Source organism: Leucopleurus acutus (genome assembly GCF_964270905.1).
Source record: "Leucopleurus acutus genome assembly, chromosome: 7".
In the NCBI taxonomy this organism is placed as follows: Eukaryota; Metazoa; Chordata; class Mammalia; order Artiodactyla; family Delphinidae; genus Leucopleurus; species Leucopleurus acutus.
The window spans coordinates 58,315,563-58,335,125 of NC_139150.1; the positions used below are offsets into that span (position 1 = coordinate 58,315,563).

Here is a 19,563-nt window from a genome sequence, read left to right on the forward strand (position 1 = left end):
AATTTCCTTTTTGAAAGATGCAAAAGAATGTTAAAGAATGGTTTAATCTAAGCTGTTGATGCTCATTCCCAATTAGTGTCTATTACAAAATCAAAGCTTAAAGACAGGTTGGATTCTGACCAGAATAAAATATGCAATGCAGGAACTATCTGAGGGAAGATTTTGAAAGGGAGAAGGTAGACATTCATCCTTACCCTGGATCGTTCTTCTAGTTTTGTCATCATAACAACTGTGGCACTCCGTTGTTCCCATATCATTCTCCAAAAGTCCCCAAATGTTTCGGGGAGAGATCCCTGTGTGGCAATATAGGCATTTTGTTTCCTATAGCCATCTATGTAGTTAGCATTCACATAGTCACTTCCTGGGATTCCTGTAAAACAAGGAGTGTTATTCAATGAGGTGAACATATCACAAGAGGAAACAGCCTGGGACATGCCCTAATGACAATGTTATATTAAGAGGAGTCACACTATATTAAAGTTTGGGTTTTAAAGAAGATCAAAAATAGGTCTTATTGAGACCATTACTTTAGAGTAATGCAATGTTTGTATTTATCATGTGACAAAGTGGACTCCAAAGAAAGAAAAACACAACCAATTGTCCATAGAATGCCTTTTCTCTCACACGCTGTCTGTTTTCTCCATTGCATCAGAAAAATATAGCTTGCAAAGGAGGATAAACAATTATCTGGTCACTTTCCTCACTCATTCTCTTCTTCGTTTCCAGACAAAAAACAACTAAAATAATGCCTGAGCCTGTAAATGCAATATAGGGTGGAACATGTCATAACAGTGAAAAATTCTTTCCAGATTTAGCTAAGAGGAAACTCATATATAAACTCTTTTAGTCCTCACAACAACCCTGTGAAGTTCTGTCATGATCTTCCTTTCACAGAGGTGGAAACCGAGGTGCACAAAGCTTGCTGACGCTGGTGGAGTCTGGTTTAATTATAGGCAGGCAGTCTGCTACATCTGTGTCTTAACCGCTGTAGGGTACTGCTTCTCGTTTAAACCTCAACGGGTTGTTGTATCACATGAAATCTCTCCTTGGATTATGACAACTGCCTCCTAATTGGTTGTTCCGCTTCTGCTTTGTCCTTTGCAGTCTGTTCTCTATCTAGTATGAGAGCAATTTTTAAAAATAAATTTCAGACGCTGTAATGTCTCTTCTTCAAAGCCAACAATGGCTTCCCCTTATACTTTAAATAAAATCCAAACTCTCAACAATGGCTACACTCTGGCTAAACTCTGTACTAAACAATGGCTAAACTCTGTACCTCTCCAGACTAAACAATGGCTACACTCTGTACCTCTCCAGACTAAACAATGGCTAAACTCTGTACTTCTCCAGACTCATCTTGTCCCACTCACCTCCTCGCTTTCTAAACTCTAGACGCTGGCCTGCTTCTAGATGATGACTTTGTTAGAAAACATTGCTAGCTTAGTACCCTCCCACATCCTACAACAGTCTCTGCCTCGTTCCCATCGGAAAACACTCAGCCTCCATCTCAGAAGGCCTGCCCTTGATACCCTGGGACCTAAGAACCCTTTGGCAACTCTTTATATGACTTATTACACATTGAAATTACATATTTAGTTGTTTGTTAACTTGCTTATTGCTTGTTTTATGTGCCTCTAGACCACATCTCTTTTATTCACCTTTGCTATCCCTAGTGACAAAAAGAGCAAATTTTGTGCTTCCGTTCCAACATTTAATAAGTAGCACTGCTGTAATGTAATACAGATATTCTGATTAAAAGTCTAATTTTCCTTCAGCACAACAGCTTTAAAATGGGTATGGGGGGGAGTTTGAGTTTCTTTCAAGAAGAGTGGCTGGAATGATTAAGGAAATCAAAGCTATTCCTTATGAGAAAGGAATATATATTATAACCTGGCAAAAAGATAGGGGTTGGAGGTAAGAGCTGCCCATAAGTGTCTGAAGAGAGGTTGAAGTTTACTATGTTGAGACCCGAGTCTTTCAGTTCTGAAGGATGTAACTACAGAGAGATGAATTTCATCTTCAGTATAATAAAAGTCAGAATCAGAAAGGGGATAGATTTCCTCCAGAGGTAATGAGTTGCCTATCCCTGAAGGGGAACAAACACTTTACAGGGAGGTAGCAATAGAACCTGTACATGGTCCCTTCTTACTCTGGGAAAATATTAGTCTTGGATTTATTTAAAAAAAAAAAAAAAAAAAAAAAGAATATTTTCTTTATAATGGAACATATGTTCCCAAGCTAAGATTACTCTATTTCACTGATTGCCACTTGCAATTACTTTGACTGCTTTTCTGATTCCAGTTGTAAAACTGATCCTCTCAAGAAAAAGTAATGAAAGTCAGATGGAAACTGCTGGGCTCCAAGATGAACACATGGATATGGAATACCACCAGCATTAGTGAAAAGCCTTTTGAGCAAAAACTGAAATGCACGGTTGGTTGTAACATTATTCATCTATTATAGCTACTCAAGAAGCAGTTGGGGTTCTGGCAGCCCTCTGTTGATAAAGATCCTATTCCTCCCTGACACCAAATTACTGTAGATTCAGAGGACAGTTTAAATAAAGTCCTCAGGTTACAACCACTGGGGAAGCACGCACATCTACATGTCCACAGGACTTGGTTCTGAGCCACCAATGAGTCTATATTATAATACAGGAAAAGCCCACTTTAAATAATTTAATTTAGCAGTTAACATTAAAGAATTGATAGAAAGAATTCTGGCTAAGAGCCTCACTCCGCTACCAAAATACAGAAAACTTTTTTCCAAGAAAACTCAAAAATGGAGAAATCTGGTTTAATGACTCAGAAAATGCATCAGCTGGGCACTATGCCATTTTTCTCTCATCAAGGATGATAACAAATGTGTCTGAACAACACATCTGAGGACAGAGGAGGTGGGTGTGAGACTCATATCTAAAGGAGGGGAATCAGAACTATCCTATATTCTTGCATAAATTTTAATCAGTTATTATGTAATGAATTGGTTTTTGACATATTGCTCAAGTTTGAACAATAAGTCGTTATATTTTAGGGGGAATAGGTTGATACTGAATAATGGTTGCATTTTCCAGGGATAAAAATACAAAAATTCTGCCTGAAAACTATTAGGCACCTGGGATCCATACTGTATCACCAAATACTTTAAGAATTTGGGACTTGATATTCTGGAAAGAAGAGAATTGAAAACAATAATTCAGTACCTAGGAGAGCTAATTGTTAGGCTCAAATTTATATCCTGAAAATAGTGTGAGGCTCCTCTTCTATTTTGACACTTGTCTGTAAGGAGGTAGTACCTGGAATAAAAGCCTCCTGGCAAATCCCTTTACACACTCTGGCAAAAAGACACTTCCAGTAAGTTCTCTCATATGTCTTTTGCAATGTGGAGATGTGAGAAATGGCTATGTTGTCTAGAAGCTCTAAGGCCTAATGTGTCCTACATTCATACAACCCAACATAACAAGCTGTGTAGAAAGAGGAATGAGAAAAGATCTGAGAAATGGTGGTGGCTTGCCCTTCTAAAAAATATTAACCCCATATCAGAATCTGAAATTAAAGAGCAGTGTATTTCAAGTAGATGGGACCTCAATTTTCAATGCGATATATTTAGAACAATTTTTCAATCAATCCCAATGGAAAAAAAAAAATACTATGCTGGCTTTCCACTAATGCAACACTAATCAGCATGCAGTACTGATCCAAGAGAAGTGTGTGAGAATTCACTGAATTCTTCTGGGGCTATGATGAATAGAAATCTAAGTTAAAATGCAGAACTGAAAGAATACAGGATCACTATAAATTAGCTGATTCCTTTTATTTCTTGGAGTCAGGGAGACTTTTGTCCAAAACTATGGTAATGGTGTGCCTTGCCTTTTTTTTTTTTGAGGGGCAGGAGTTACTAAAATAACAAGAGCATAAAAAACGTCTGAAGCTCATCATAGGCAAAATCTTAGGATTGGCCCTGCTGTAGGATTGCCTCTTGGACAGGTGGTCTTAATGTCATTGTCCAAGAGAAACAGCTTAGATCTAAAACTTGCTCTTCCTAGGTATCCATGGCTTTACTTCATTTATAAAAGTAAGTTTTCATGATTTCCTGTGTATTGTTTCATGTGTATTCTCCAATTAATAAGTCACGTAAACAGTTCCAACACCAATAATAATTGTTTATCATTCTAATCTTGTAAGTGAGAATACTGAGGCTAGATCTTGACTTTATATCGTACCCCACAATATTCCCCATTCCTGTGTTATAGTCTATTTCATCAGTTAATGGACTGTTATTTCTTGTGGTGCTTAAAATTATTACTTACATGCTTTATACTGGGTCTTTGTGTTTTGGGCAAACTAAGAGCTATAAAACTCAAGGCTTTAACAGATATTGTGATGAGGTGAATGACTGGTAGAACTGGGCTTCTGTGTTCTTCATGCACAGCGAGCCATAGCAAACAGCTGTTCAAACAGGGATGGGTCAGGTTTAGGCTTTCATTTTATTCACTGGGAATTGCCAGTTACAGCTTTCAGTGGAAAACTTAGCCTGGACATGAAGTTTGGGCTCCCCTGTTTTTCTGTCTGAAAAACTTTGAGAATTTATCATGAGTTCAACATGCAGGGGTAATGCCATTTTGCTTCATTTAAGCATGGGATTAACACTTTAGGGATTCATAATAATGTTCCCCTGTGTGTTTGAATATTAACAAAAGGAGAGGAATCCTCGGAAAGATAAAGCTACTACGTTTGAAAGAATATTCGTGATGAATAATTAACTCATACTGAGAAATGCTTTAAAACCTCGAAAGCATGTTGAAATGTCAAAGAATACACTATCTGAGCTGTTTTGTCATGCCTGGGTTAAAATAAGTTTTTATTTCCCCTTGTTAATTTTATGAGAACTAATTGGGTCATGTGGGTCCAGTTTAAAAAAAAATAAACAACTCGCTTTGCATTAGCTTTTTCAGGTCAGCAGATAATTTGATTTGAAAAGATTTCTCTTGTCGAGAGGTGTTTAGAATTACAAAAATTTAATAATGAAGGCCTTAGCTCTGATGTTAAGTGAAAAAAGCAGGACCCAAAATAGTACATGAATTATTTTATTGATGTGAAATTAAGTAATCATAAGGGGTAAGTGTGTACTTTTGTGTCACCCCACACTGGAGGGTAAGTCATATGTGCCTCTTGGAACAATACTAAGCACATGCTAAGGCTTTAGAGAAATTGACCGGGAAACCAGAGCTCCAGTCTAGGGCAGCATGCTGGTAGGTTGCTCTTTGACATTTGGGCAGTCCGTTCAACTTGTCCAGACCTATGACTGCTTATCTGCTAAACAAGGTGCGTCGGACAAACTGATTCCCTCAAGTGCCTTTGAGTTCTAAAATAAGATGTCTCTCTGTGGTATTCTTAACCTTCCTGGATTCAGAAATCTCTGTGAAGATTTTAAGATAAATAGAGGCTTTGTGGCTCTCAGATTGGGTAGGAACATGCTCTGATGATCGTTCAAGCTGATTCCTATTGCTTCTACCTCTGATGTGCTGAGATGAGATTTTTTTGGTGTGATTGATACTTCAAATCTTGATTAGAACCTGGTGGGATAAAAAAATAAACAAATTCAAAAACAAGAGGAGGGGGTAGGACTAGGCTAGTACGCAGTCTATTCAGAAAAAGCAGCTTTCCTTGAATTGTGGAGGCGAGAATCAGTAAGAGGCAGCATCAGAGGGAAGGGAGAATGCCATCCAGGGCTCCAGAAGACAAACTACTACAGCATTACAGAGCTGGAGACAGACCTCCAGTTCACTGGCTGACTCTGTTCCAACTTACAGTGTGGCATCAAAACTCCAGCACTTTTGTTTCCTTTCACTCTGCAAACGCTTTGTGAAGTTTGTGTCAAAAAGAAATTGTTTTTTTAGTAAGCCAGTTTATTCCCTGTTGTAAGATGGAAGTACTCGGGATCCACTAGAGCACAAAAGCTATCTTTTATTTAGTAAATAACATCTCCACCACTTCAATACACAAATAAAAAGAAAAACTCCAACAACAATGAATTTCCAGTTAAGACCTAGATTGTAATTTTTACAACCCACAATGCAGAAAAAAACTGTTTACTTTGTTTGCTGACACTGGCAAAACTAGAGAACAGAAAATAGAAAAATGAAATACAATAATAACTTACTAGAAAATTTATTTGATTTCAAGGGACGCAGGCCTTCTTTCTCCTTCACTTACACCATGGCAGCCACCCACAGCTGCATCAGAAGTAGCAAAATGAAGGATTCTCTTCGCAACATACCAGAAAAAACTAACGCTTCTTGCGTTTCCCCGGATGTGACTGCAGTTTGGCAAATGACCCTCCATGTTTCTACCGTATGTAGGACAATTTGTTTTAGAAGTGTGCGTTGCTCTGTGGGCACTGCAGCTCATCACCACATGAGTTAACGGAAGGGATACCTTTCAAAGAGCTTGTGAACCCAGCCTCCACCCTCTCGATGTTCTCCGTCCTCTGCTCTCTGGTTTTCTATTCCTCAGCACTGCTGAGGAGGCTGGGTTATGAGAGTGGCTACAGAGGAGGATGTGGGCAATTGGATTGTCTTTGAATGCATTCTAAGATTAGCTACACGTGTTGGGGACTTATCAGCACTTCTGACAGAGGGAACTGATTTCTGGTTAGGGGGCACTTTGCCCTGAAATATAAAGCAGACTTTGGGCCACTGAAGCATGCCTTTTCAGCCAAGTCACAGAGTTTTGGTCTACTTAGCTTATGTTAATAAGGATGCAATTATTGTAGGGCTTTATTCAGCAATGAAGTAGTCAAAATGAAATGCAGAGTATGACGACAGGAGCTCTGTCTGTAGGAAACTCTCAGAGCCCCAGTCCCCTCATATATATATATATCCTAAAATACAAGCAGCACTTTCATAACCTCCTTACCCAAAACCCCTGTGAGAGTCAAATGAGTCAATGCATTTGAAATATCTAAAATACCAGTGGATGCTAGTTATTCTTATGATCGATGTGATAAACAGAAATGAAATAAGGCTAGTCATTCCTAAATACTCTACTGACAAAAAGTAATTCCAAATCTGGAAGGCCCCTTCCTAATTCCTATATTAAAAAAAAATTAACGGAGAGGACAAAAATAATTATTTTTTAACTTCCCAACCATGTACAACCTGTGCCTATATTCTAAAAACAGAGCCATTCCGCAGATGACTTAGGTTTCTCTGCAGCATCAGAGTAATGAATTGTAGATTAGCACAATCTGCATAGATGTACAATACAAATGAAAAGAAAATCCCAATAACTGAACTAAAGAAAATGGAGATAAAAAGAAACTCATAGAGCTTTCTGAGTTACTCTTTGATTAGCTTCCTGGGAACAAGAGTAAAGGAAAAAAACAACACAACTAGCCATCGCTTAAAAATGCTTTTTCTCTTTTCTAGGTAAGAAGCACCACAGGTGCAGGCTGAGGTAGGAGCTGGGGAATAACAGATCCCCACACCACTTGCTCTGCTGCATGCAGGAGAGAGATGCCATTTAAATAGAGAGTGGCATGGACATATATACACTACCAAACGTAAAATAGATAGCTAGTGGGAAGCAGCGCATAGCACAGGGAGATCAGCTCGGTGCTTTGTGACCACCTAGAGGGGTGGGATAGGGAGGGTGGGAGGGAGGGAGACGCAAGAGGGAAGAGATATTGGGAACATATGTATATGTATAGCTGATTCACTTTGTTATAAAGCAGAAACTAACACACCATTGTAAAGCAATTATACTCCAATTACAATGTTAAAAAAAACAAGAATTAACTTGAAAACTGAAAATGTTAGAGAAATTGAGCTAACTCAGCGCTTGATGTTCTGAACAATGTGAGAAAAATGAACTCAACCAATAATGGGATGAGATTTAGCCTTGTTTTGTTTTGTTTTGTTTAAGATGAGGCATGTGTTCTAACCAACTTCCTTCAGTAGTTTAAATAGAATTTCAAGAGCAAAATAAAACAAACTACAGGTGCCCACAGATTAGTCATTAGTGTCTGGGATTGGGGGAGAGAGGAAAGAGAAAGAGAGAGAATGAGAGAATGAACCAAGAGGGAGGAAAAGGAATCATATTTATTGAGTCAATGTGGGAAATATCATGACAGCTATTCTTTACTGAGGAAAACAATTTTAATTCTTTAATGTTAGTGCTTCATATGGAACATTTATATTCACTATAATATAATTAAACGCTTATTAGAAAATGTTGGCTAGATGGTATTAACTGATTTTCCTGTGTTTGTTTGTTTTTACTTATTGAAAATATATCAGGTTATTAGATATGGCCTGTTAAAAAAAAAAAAGATAACTCACAGCATGGATAAGATGTGAAACTGGAGAATGTTACCATGTGCTGACCGCTGTGTTAAACAAATCGGTAGAGATTTACCTCTCAACACTATACAGAAGCTAAGACAGGACTTAAACGTAGAGCACAAGTGTAGTGGCAGATGGTGAACTGATAGTACAGGGGAATATCAGTAGTTTCTTCTCTTTACTTTTTAAATTTAGATTTATCTTAGGGGCAGTGATTCCGTGAGCTGCTTCCTCATTTTAAAGGGGCTAAATTGCGCATCTCACAGATAATGAAGTTGTTGTAACATCATCTATATTATTTACAGTTGGAGTTGTCTTGAGTTGCTCCTATTATATAAATCAAACAGCAGATGATACATTTTGGATTTCCATTTAAAAGAACACATTCTTCCTCTTGTTGAAATTTGTAACGCTATTATAGGTCTCATTTCCGTGTATCAAGCACCAATATTTTCTTTTGCTTCACAGAGTGCTGCAAATATATGCAGCTTTCTCATTTGGATATTATTAATTTTCCCATAGATCATATGCAAAAGAAATTCCATCTGTGGATAAAAGGATCTATCAATAGTAGTAACAAAATTCATAACAGCAATGATAACTTTAATAGTTCCCAATATTTATTAGGCATTTTCTTTGTGCCAAACACTCATCTAAAGGCTTTACATGCATTAATTCATTAAATCCTTCTAATAATTCTAGGAAGTAGGTATTACTATTAATTCTATTGCACAGATGAGGAAACCAAGGCCCAGTAACTTGTCCAAACAATCTCTTCAGAAGCAAGATGATTTAATAGGAAAGTAGTTCTTGAAAAATACACAGGCCCTTGTAGGAAGGTACCTCTTCATTATAGAGATGAAGTGAATAAACATATTTATGGTTTGAAACTAAATATATTCCCCCAAAACTAGAAAACAATAAAACAAACCCATATTTTACTAAGCTGCCTTTATCAGATTAACAAGCACTGGTGTTAAAAAATGCATACGGCATGAAGCGCTTTATTCTTTGTCATTTCTAACTCTTTTAGATAAAACCATTTAAACCTGGCACAGTAGGAGAGACACACACCAGCCAGTAATTCTATTTGAGTAAACCCTCTGGATTAAATGTGTGGGCTTTTTTTTTCCCCTCAAAAGAGTAATCTCTTAATGTCCAAGATTTAATATTTATCTATGATCCCTGGATTTAGAACCAACCTTCAGAATTTTCAGAATAGCAGGAAGGATCTTATACATTCTCATTTTAGGAAGAACCAGAACAAAAGACACAAAGTCAGGGGCCCTTAAACTGGAGAACGGGCTTGCAAAGAGATTGTATGTCTGTGAACTCTATGATATTAGTATGCAGATAAAGTGTGTAGGTGCCTTTTCTTTGCAAGTGGGATTTAAAATGTTCATCAGATTCTCAGAAGGAACAAGCTCCCCCCAAAGGGTTAACTGAACTAAGTTACATGCCCAAGGTCACATAGCTGCTTAAACTGGGATTTAGTTTCTGTCTTCTTATTTCGTATTCTTCCTAAGATACCTCAAAAAGTAATATTAAACAAATAAAAAAAAAATCCACCAGAAAGCCATTTATATATCGCTTATTCTTTGGAAACGTTCACTTTGACGGAAGTCTAAGAACACAGTTGAAGACCTCTGGCTCTAAGATTTCTATCATAAGTGTTTCACAATGTATATTTCAAAATTCCTAGACAGTCATCCCAGCCAAAAAGGCAGTTTTTGATATGTAGGTTGATACGTATAGGCTCGGCCAGTATGATTCAAAGGTGGCTACAGTCTTAAGTGACCTATTGGAGAGGAGAGGCTTCTTGAGTCCAACTGACTCATGTTAAAATTTTGGCTCTGCCAGTAGCTAGCTAATGATTATAAACAAGTTACTTGACTTTTTAAAGTTTAACAGTTTCCTTGTCTATTAAATTGGATGATAACAACTAGCTTTTGAGGTTGTTCTGAACACTATAAGTAACAACTATACATGATTTTATACACTGTGTATAAAAATCTATGACATGATGCCCAACACATGGTAAATACCAAGACAGTCGTGTCTATCATAACGTCTTGTCTTTGTTGTCAAATTTAAAAGGAGGGTTTTAAATTTTGTTCTGTATTTAGGCCTGGCCAATGATTTTAAAAAATTCCATGTCAACATGACTTTTACAGTGAAATGTTAATTATAATCCTACTAATAGAAATGTAGTACCGGCAGCAGTGAAGAGTAATTCTATTTTACAAAGAAAACAAAACAAAACTTTTTTTATCTAGGACTGTAATAGTTAGATTGAATTTTTGATAGTTACAAGGCAGTACAATTAATAATCTGCCACTAATTGATATTCCTGAGTTTATAAGAAGTTGAAGATACATAAAAAGATATTTGTGCTAAGTAGATCACCTGTGAGGGACAGATGTAACATTCTGCAATTGTAGGACTCTGATGCATTTGGGTCACTGATGATTCCCCCTTTTGTGTCACTGCCTCAGAAAAGTTAGGCCATAAAGAGGGAAATGAAATATTTAATGTGAAGTTTGTGTTATCCATGATACCAAATGATAAAATGGACTTTTTCGGTAAAAAGGCAAGGCTGGGTGTTCGGATCCATGCTAAGCTACTTAGTTACAGTCACATCCTGTATCAGTAGGAAAGCAGTGTGAGTGATGTGGGCCTATGGAAGCCTGGATTGAGGAATCAGAAGAGCTCAATTCTAATTTAAGCTATATTAATTGTTCACCTTTTACACTGAGAGAGTCAGGGCTGATTCCCTGTTTGAGCTCCAGTTTTCTCATCTCTAAACATGGATACCTCTCTGTATCAAAATATTTATAGTGTTGCTTCATCAGACTGTTGTGAGTACAGTAAATAAGATAGTTGATATGAAAACTACATAGAGCTAACTCGTATTAGAGAACTCAAAAGTAAAAGATATTAGCACTGGGGAAACTGATACTCAGAGAAGTCAAGGTTACATTAACTACTTAGTGACAGAGCTGTGACCCAAACTTGCTTTTCATCTTTTGGTTTGTCCACTTCTCTTTTTGTACTTTAATAAAAGTATACTTTCTGGACAACTTTGGCATCTATAAGATTAAGCACATTATTTGATTCACATACAAATATTCGTTTCCATTTAGTCTTCTTTGACAACATTTATCTTAAATCATTAAAATAAATCCCATCACCCCTTTTTTTCAGGAATTACTGTTCTCTCTTAAGAACTGCTTAAACATGTTGGGATCCCAACAGTAACTGCATTGGTCAAAAATTCAATTGTATTTTCATACTGCTTACTCTCTAATTCAACAATTGTGAACATTTTGTAATTAGGACTGTCTTGAATTTATTCTGCATTTTCCCCAGCATACACAAAATAATTGTCATTCGGAAACACGTCATGAAGTATCACTATTTTCAAGGGGTTCAGTAAGCACGTTGGTGCCCATACACAATTCCTGATTCTTTTAAGTTTTTCCCTTGTCATCTTTCAGTGGAAGTATGTTAAAAGTTTTGCTCTATTAAACCAAGATAAAGACAACACGAGTCACTGTGGCAACACCCAGTTTTTTCTTTAATGTCATCAGATCACTCTGCAAAGTAATATGAAGAGAGTGATCAGAACCACTGAGAGAAGGACAACAACAAAAACGCCCCAAATAAAACACTCAACCACAGTCATGTACGTTATCACCACGGGTAGAACCCAAAACAAGCACGTTACATTTTATAAATTGTGCATGAAGTCACTTAACATTTTAATATACTTTAAAAATCTGGTTCTGTGTTATCAAAGCTCCCTTTATAGGAGAAGCCTCAGTTAGTGCTTCTGTGGTTCCAGTTGCTGGTATTTTTTCTGTGCTTAAGATACAGGATGATTGCTTTTCCCCTTAAATATCTGCTGGCTAGGGCTTAGTCAAAGATAAAATGCTGTTCATGGTTGTAATCTAGATTAAAGCTCTCTGTATAGCCCATAAACTTCAATTAAATGCTTCTAACCTTTTGCATAACGCTTAAAATTGAAAAACTTTTAGTTTCTAGGTCATCTCTAGATTTAGGGTGTATTTGTGGGCACAGAGCTATAAAAAGGCAGGTTTTAGTCTGATTCAACTGCTTTGGCTCTTATACTGTAAAAATAGCATAGGAATGAAATGTACATAGTTTCCAACTATCATAATAAAGGTACAAGGAGGAACATTCTTTGTCCTTCGACATACTTCACTGTTAAGATGGTGGAAAATAACAGGTTAAGGAAAATAATGACAAAGCAGGGAAAAGTACACGGAAGTGGTAGTACCGAATGACCTAATTCTGAGTGGAAACGATGCTACAATACAGCAAAGGCAGAATGACAAGTTCTCTAGCCAAGATCATGCCAACTGGGTTCTCAATTTACATTCACTTATTTTATTTTTGTAATTTACCTTGCTTCACTAATGACAAAAAAGATTTCTCTCCTCTGTGTGTGACTTGGTTTAGTTTCTTATTTACTATGGATACGATTTAAGAGACTTCAGACAAGAAATTGCTACTATAGTTTTCTACATTTTAAGATGGGAGATAGGTAAAATGTAAACCCTATATGCTAATCATCCACATATACCATTTACAGTTTTTAAACAGGACCTCAAAAGAAGCAACTACCTGTTTGACACTATCCTGCTTGAACTAGCATTGGGGGAACTCTGATAAAACTGATCAATTTTTTCAATATGGAAAAAAGTTAACTCCTGAACACCTAGCATCTTTAATTGGCTCAAAAAGGGATCAAGCCATTTTCCAACATCAAAAGTAAAATCGATTGTGAGAATTTTACAAAATATATCTATGCCACATAATGCCATTTTGAGAAACGGGGACCGAGGTATGGACTTGCTCAAATGCCACAAGGTCGTTCTTATTCCTCCAAAATTGGAATTCAGTGTGTTGTTGCCTTTGGTGCTGACTGGGAAAGCTTCTAAGCAGAGTCTCACTTTCAAATTAACTTTGGATACTAGGGAGGCTGGTAGGACTTGGCAGAGTTATGAGATAAAGTGGTGGTCATCATAGATTTCGGAAGCAGAAAAAAGGGAAAGGTGCTTGAACAGCTATAGATGAAAATGTTTCAACTGTTAAGGTACTAAAAAGGTCCGGGTCTGAAGCTGGTATTATTTAATGTTTTATAAAACATCTGGAAGAGGGTAAGCAGTGACCTTTCAAGTATGAAAAAGCCACAAAGCTCTTCTGAAGGCCAGTGAGGATGAATGTGGTATGTGGCAGTCGGTAGTCCAGGTTAGGATTTAAGTGACATTGTAAACTACGTTCTAAGGAAAGCAATCCAATGCACTACCATGGCCGTAAAAGACTAACAAAATGCTGAGTGCTGAACATGAGCTCCTAAGTGTCTTTAATATGCCATGTGAGAAGGATTTATTATTGGAAAGGGGTGAATGGATAATACTCTCATGAATCCTTCAGAGAAGCTAGGTATACTTGAGGAATAATCCTCGTCTTCTAGGAGCAATCATTCCTTCCGGAATAAACTCCTTACTACTACAATTGTGAGAGAGATTACCAAGCAGTCCACAAATTAGATGAGCTAGACATTTCTAATGTGCTTAATTTTTATGAATCGTCACATCACCACTCCTAACTTTTTGGCCGTTCCTAGTGGTTATCCAGAGTTATTGACAAACAAACCCCTCACCATTTTTAAGTAACAGTCTATGGGCATCTTCTGACAGTCACCTGTTTATTCATAACCATCAGCAGCCATCAGTAAAATGGGCAACCTCAATTTGCTTCCCCTATATAAACATGAACTGCATTATGAAATCTTTCATCCAGGGTAGAAGCAAGAAGGTAATGAGGAATGCCCTTGTGTTACATGGTGTCAAGGATGTTGTGTGCTCAAGGATTGGCATATTTGTATGAGAAAGAAAAAGTGAGAACAAGCAGCACCTAAATCTTTTTTTTTTTTTTTTTTTGCGTTATGTGGGCCTCTCACTGTTGTGGCCTCTCCCGATGCGGAGCACAGGCTCCGGACGCGCAGGCCCAGCGGCCATGGCTCACGGGCCCAGCCGCTCCGCGGCATGTGGGATCTTCCCGGACCGGGGCACGAACCCGCGTCCCCTGCATCGGCAGGCGGACTCTCAACCACTGCGCCACCAGGGAAGCCCCAGCACCTAAATCTTAAGTAACTGTTTTCATAGATGGCTGAACACCTAGTTAAAACTATATTTTCACGCACATATTTAAACCCATGAAAATAAAGGTATAAATAACATCTGCATTTCCTTACCTTCTATTGCTGAGAGGAGAACTCGGGAATGATCATATGCGATTACATTTGCATATCTGTTCTTTGGTTTGTTTACTTCCAAGTTTGAATGTTCCCATGTGAACTGCTGGCCAGGGTCAATTGACTTTAAAAGAAAAACAGCACACATACATAAAATCAATACTGAATACCATCAGATTATAGGCATTTATCACAAGTAACAAACGATTTAAAAAGGAAATTCTGAAGCTACACTTCACCAAGACGACCCTAGCTGTGAAGCTGAACACTAATATAACCAGCATAAGATGAAATGATTAATCATAGGAAAAAACAGTGATAGTCACCAACACTGATTCAAATGGAAAAAAGAAATCAATATAGGTGTTCTGTTAATAGTGGAAAGGCAGGTTGGTTTTTTTTTTTTTTTTTTTTTCACTTTTCCTTCTCTGCTGCTGTAGTTTCCAAGTTACCTTGGTTCAATATTCCTTCCAGTTCTCTAGTTCTGTGAACATTATTTTATCTTGCTTACCCTCTCCTATGTGGACCTAACCTCGTTCTTTAAAGTTGACTGATCGTTCACTGGATTCACTAGGCACAGGCTCTTCTTTCTTCACCTGCAGGCTTACATCTTGAGGGCAACTTAAAATTTTGTCTGTTTCTCCAAAACATACTATGACCACTATCACAAGGCAGTTTGTACAATTCAAACAGTTAAGAATAACAGTAAAGAAGGGAGGTCAGTTAAATCAAATAATCTTCTTAGAATATTAATTTATAATCTAATGCAGATAGGATCTAATCGCTTCTTAAGTTATCATTATGTGTTATCATGTTTACAAAGTTTGCTTTTTATTCTTTATTTTAAACTTACTTTTTCAGATTTTTAATGTCTTTCCTTGATGCCTTAGTTCAACCAAAGTTGTTCAATAATCTAAAATAAATATTTCACAGATATAAAATAATATAAAGTTCTTTGTGGTTAAAGCAGAACCATTATTTTGAGACTGGATTCAGGCTTTGATATAAAACTTTGGGGAACTTTTTAATGTCCTGCAATGTTATGGAAATCAAAATACTTTTTCTTTCATCATAGCGTACTGACATTTTTTTAAGACATAATTTCATGGTATATGGAAATATGAGCTCAGTAATTATAGAAACATGATTTTCAATGATCAAAATCAAGTTTTCAGACATAATTAATGATAAATTAGGTTTATATACAGATGAAATTCTTTAAAAAGTAAAAACACTTTGTTATGTTCATAAAACTTTTAACAGTTAATTTTGATACCGGATATTTTCCACGCTTTTATGTGGATATGTAGAACTTGAAATTAAAATATATCCAACAGCTGGTACAATATTAAGGATGCACACATTTGTGTTAAAATGGATAGAGTTCAGCACGGTAATAAGACTCCCAAGTGTAATGAGTCAAGCCTATTAACAGTCATGAATAAGCCTCCAAACATACAAAAACTCTCAGCAGTACAGATTGCAGCTTCTAATTTACTAAGGATTATAAAACCCTCTTTCCTTTCTTAGCCTATGCTAATCTGTATATAAACTAGTCAGTCATTGAACTGTACTCAGCAAAATAATTATCCACGTCTTAGAGTCTAAAGAATAATGTAATTAGGGGTCTTTCTAGTTTGCTTTTCCAGGGAAGCTCATCACCTCCTCTGCAGAAGGTACTCCTCTCCAAGTATGCCATGAGCTAAAGGGAGTTGCAGCATTCAGATGCCTGGGTGGCAGCGCTCAAGTCAACCTTGAGCCTTCTCCACACAAAGCAGCTCTGTTCAGTGACCAAGCCTGCCTTAAAAAATTCTCAAATTCGTCCCAAATCTATCATTCCCTAAATCCCAGTCCTTCAGTATCTGATGTCTGATTGGAATCCCTTCTCTAAACTCTCACTCCAATCCATTCTTCATACCAAAGTAGACATTCTAAAGCACAGCCCTGGATAGGTTAGGACCCTGTTTAAGAACTTCCACTGGCTCTGGGTGACCTTCAGCTTAAATTCTGGAGTCCTTAGCCACCATCCTACCTAGACACCTTTAGTCGTCTTTGCATCTACAAAGGCCTCAATAAATGGTTTAACAAATGTTTTTTAAATGAATCGAACTGGTGAATAACTGTTGCTGAGAAAAGTTCATAAAGAGAAATCATGGAGTAATTCCTTCTTTTAACATGGGAGTTAGAGAACAGACTATTGGAAACTGCAATGTGCAGAGCATTGCTAGTTTAACACTTTAACATTCATTATCATATGGCTTAGTAATTAAGTACGTGATCCTGAAAGTACAACTACCACTGATAATCCACTTTACACTGATGAGCATTACTGAGTACACAAGCTTCCTACACATCATTCTCTAAAATATCCCAAGAAGCTCCTAAGCTCACTGATATACAGTCACTCCTTTGGTGGAAGACCTTACTCCCTCTGATGGCCTTGTTCCTCGGATTACGATCACTCATATATGTGTAAATGGCATGCATTTAATTAGACTAATGAAACTGCATCTACCAACTCAAAGACACTGTGAACTCATGTTCATTTCCACTCTTGCCACACATTTGCAGCCGTCTGCATGCTGTATTTGATACCTACATAGAAGAGTTTAAAAACCAGTAATGGAAACATAAGCTTGTATATCACATAGATTAATATGTTTAGGCTTAAAGTGTGACCCAAGAGATAAAGACCTGTAGGTAATCGGATCATGATAGTAGCTGCCAGGTCATTATGCTTTACATGCAGTATCCTGTTTAATTTTCACAAATGTTATGAGGTGGGTATTGTTGTTTTCTCCATTTTGCAGACAAGGAAACTGAAGTAAAGAAAGACTAATTCAATAAATTTTACTGAGGGACTTCTCTGTGGCAGGCATTTTGGTGGTTAAGTAATTTGCTCATACAGCTAGATTCATACATTTACCCTCAAACCCAGGTTTGGGTGATTTCAAAGCTCACTGATGATTAACAGCTGGTAATTACTAAGCCACGGTGCTACTTCACTATCCAGAAAGCCACTGCAAAGTGAAGAAGCCCAACCTATGAAACAGACTTCAACCTAACTATCCTTATCCCATCAGTCCAAATGATATTTCTTTCCAACTGATCATCCTGTGTGTATGACCAGGCCACCCAAGATGGCTGTTCTCTTGCTCTCTGTACTTCCCCTGCTTGACCACTGTCTGCTTCACCTACACCCTACTCACAGGACTGACCTTCCTACATACTTGCCCCAGGCCCCAGCTAGTGATGGTTCTACTCTTTAGATCAGAACATCTCCACCTGATAGCTTATCAAAGGGGCGGTGAGGGGCATGCCCCTCTGCTCGTTTCCCTGGTAACCAACAAAGACAACCTGAAGTCAATTCCCCACGTAAGTGGTAACCTCCCCTCCCGCCGTCACGAAGGCTGCCGCCCTGTTCTGCCCGCTGCTGTCTGCTGTCTGAGCTTGGTGGGATGTCGCTCCAGGACCTCGCTTCAGACCTGTAAGCTCCCCCATTCATAAAACCACTGACATCTCTGTCGCCGACTCCGGGCTCTTTCTTCAGTCTTGAAGCTGGGCAAGCACAGGCCTGGCAGGCCCACGGGGGTGCAGCCCAGCAACTGGCGGAGTGGCCAGGAGACTGAGGAAACTCCCGTGAGCGCCGAGATGTCGGGAAGGAAGGACGGGGAATGGCAAGTTGTAGGGGCCGTCCGCTGTCAAGTGGGGCCTGAAAGTTACGGCTGTGATCCCGGGGTGGCCGGCCACTCATGTGGGACCCAAAAGTTGTGGGGATAATCCTGAAAGTTGCGGCAGAAATCCCCGGGGGGCCGTCCACTAGTATGCGGGGGCCCGGCAGTGGCTGCCTTGATGAATGGGGCCCACCGAGAGAGTTCACAGAACTCTCACAGACACCCCAAGGTGCTTGTGGAGATATTGGCCGCCGTTAGAGTGGGAAAACAGTGGCCGCAGCTCGGGGCTGGCTGTTGGTTTTTGTATTAGGAAAGGCAAAGAGGCTGAGCTGACAGCTGAGGCGAAGGTTAACTTGAATGTTGATTCCTGTTCCTCTGAAAGTGAGCCGTGTGAGTGTGAGTGAATGATACGTATTACTGTCTATCACTGGTATTTGTTTAAAGTGAATTGGCTGTTTAGAAACTGAAAGAAAATCCCTGAAAATGTCCAAGATGGGACTCTTTTGACATTCTAAAACTGTTGTTTTGCATATGCCCTAAGAGGAAGTTAGCTTTCTAGAGGGAATTGGTATTTCTCTTCTTGTGCCTTTGAGATGTAAATGATCTACCTGGGTTCTCAGGAACTTTAATCATCTGGTCTCTGAGAGTGAAGAAAAAAAAACAAAGAGGTCTTTTTAAACTCTTGCAGGAAAACTGTGAAATCTCTTTGTTTGTGTAGATACATGTCTATGTGTACCTTGGAAATATGTCTCTGCCTCTAAATGGCATGGCCAAGACTGGTTTGTGGATGAGCTGTTTAATTGGATTAAGAGAAACTAATTGCTTATATAAATTCATTGATATCTCTGTGGCTGACTCTGGGCTCCTTCTTTGGTCTTGGAGCTGGCCAAGTACAGGCCTTGTAGGCCTAAGGGGTGCAGCCCAACACTGTGTCATTCTGGGGCAATTACATAAGAAATCAAGATTTAAAAATGAGGTTGGCTTCACATGGATGATAAAGCAGATGGGATGCAGCTTGCATTTATACTCGTTTTACACGGATCAAACAAACATTGATTAAATAATGCTGACTTGTCTTTGTGCAACACATATCCATCCATCTGTATCTATCTGTCTGACTGAATGTTTAACAATACACAGCATAGGTCATTATTTTGGAGCTTGTCAGAATGCTGAGAGCAGTAAACTCAGTAAAGAAGAATAACTACTGAAAGTAGATGAGGTATAAGAAGATCTTTTAGATTAAAACAAACTGGTTGAGG

At 38.2% G+C, this 19,563-nt stretch overlaps 1 protein-coding gene across 7 annotated transcripts in view; it reads right to left on the reverse strand.

The window, feature by feature from the left end:
• The window catches only part of PTPRD (protein tyrosine phosphatase receptor type D), a 1,574,709-nt gene that overhangs the window by 59,018 nt on the left and 1,496,128 nt on the right, over positions 1–19,563 (reverse strand). For all 7 annotated transcript variants that reach the window (XM_082842820.1, XM_082842821.1, XM_082842823.1 and 4 more), the window contains 2 exons: positions 14,628–14,751; positions 195–370 (listed from right to left, as the gene is read on the reverse strand). In XM_082842820.1, coding sequence (XP_082698946.1) covers positions 195–370; positions 14,628–14,751 — 300 coding nt within the window. The remainder of the gene's footprint in view (positions 1–194; positions 371–14,627; positions 14,752–19,563) is intronic.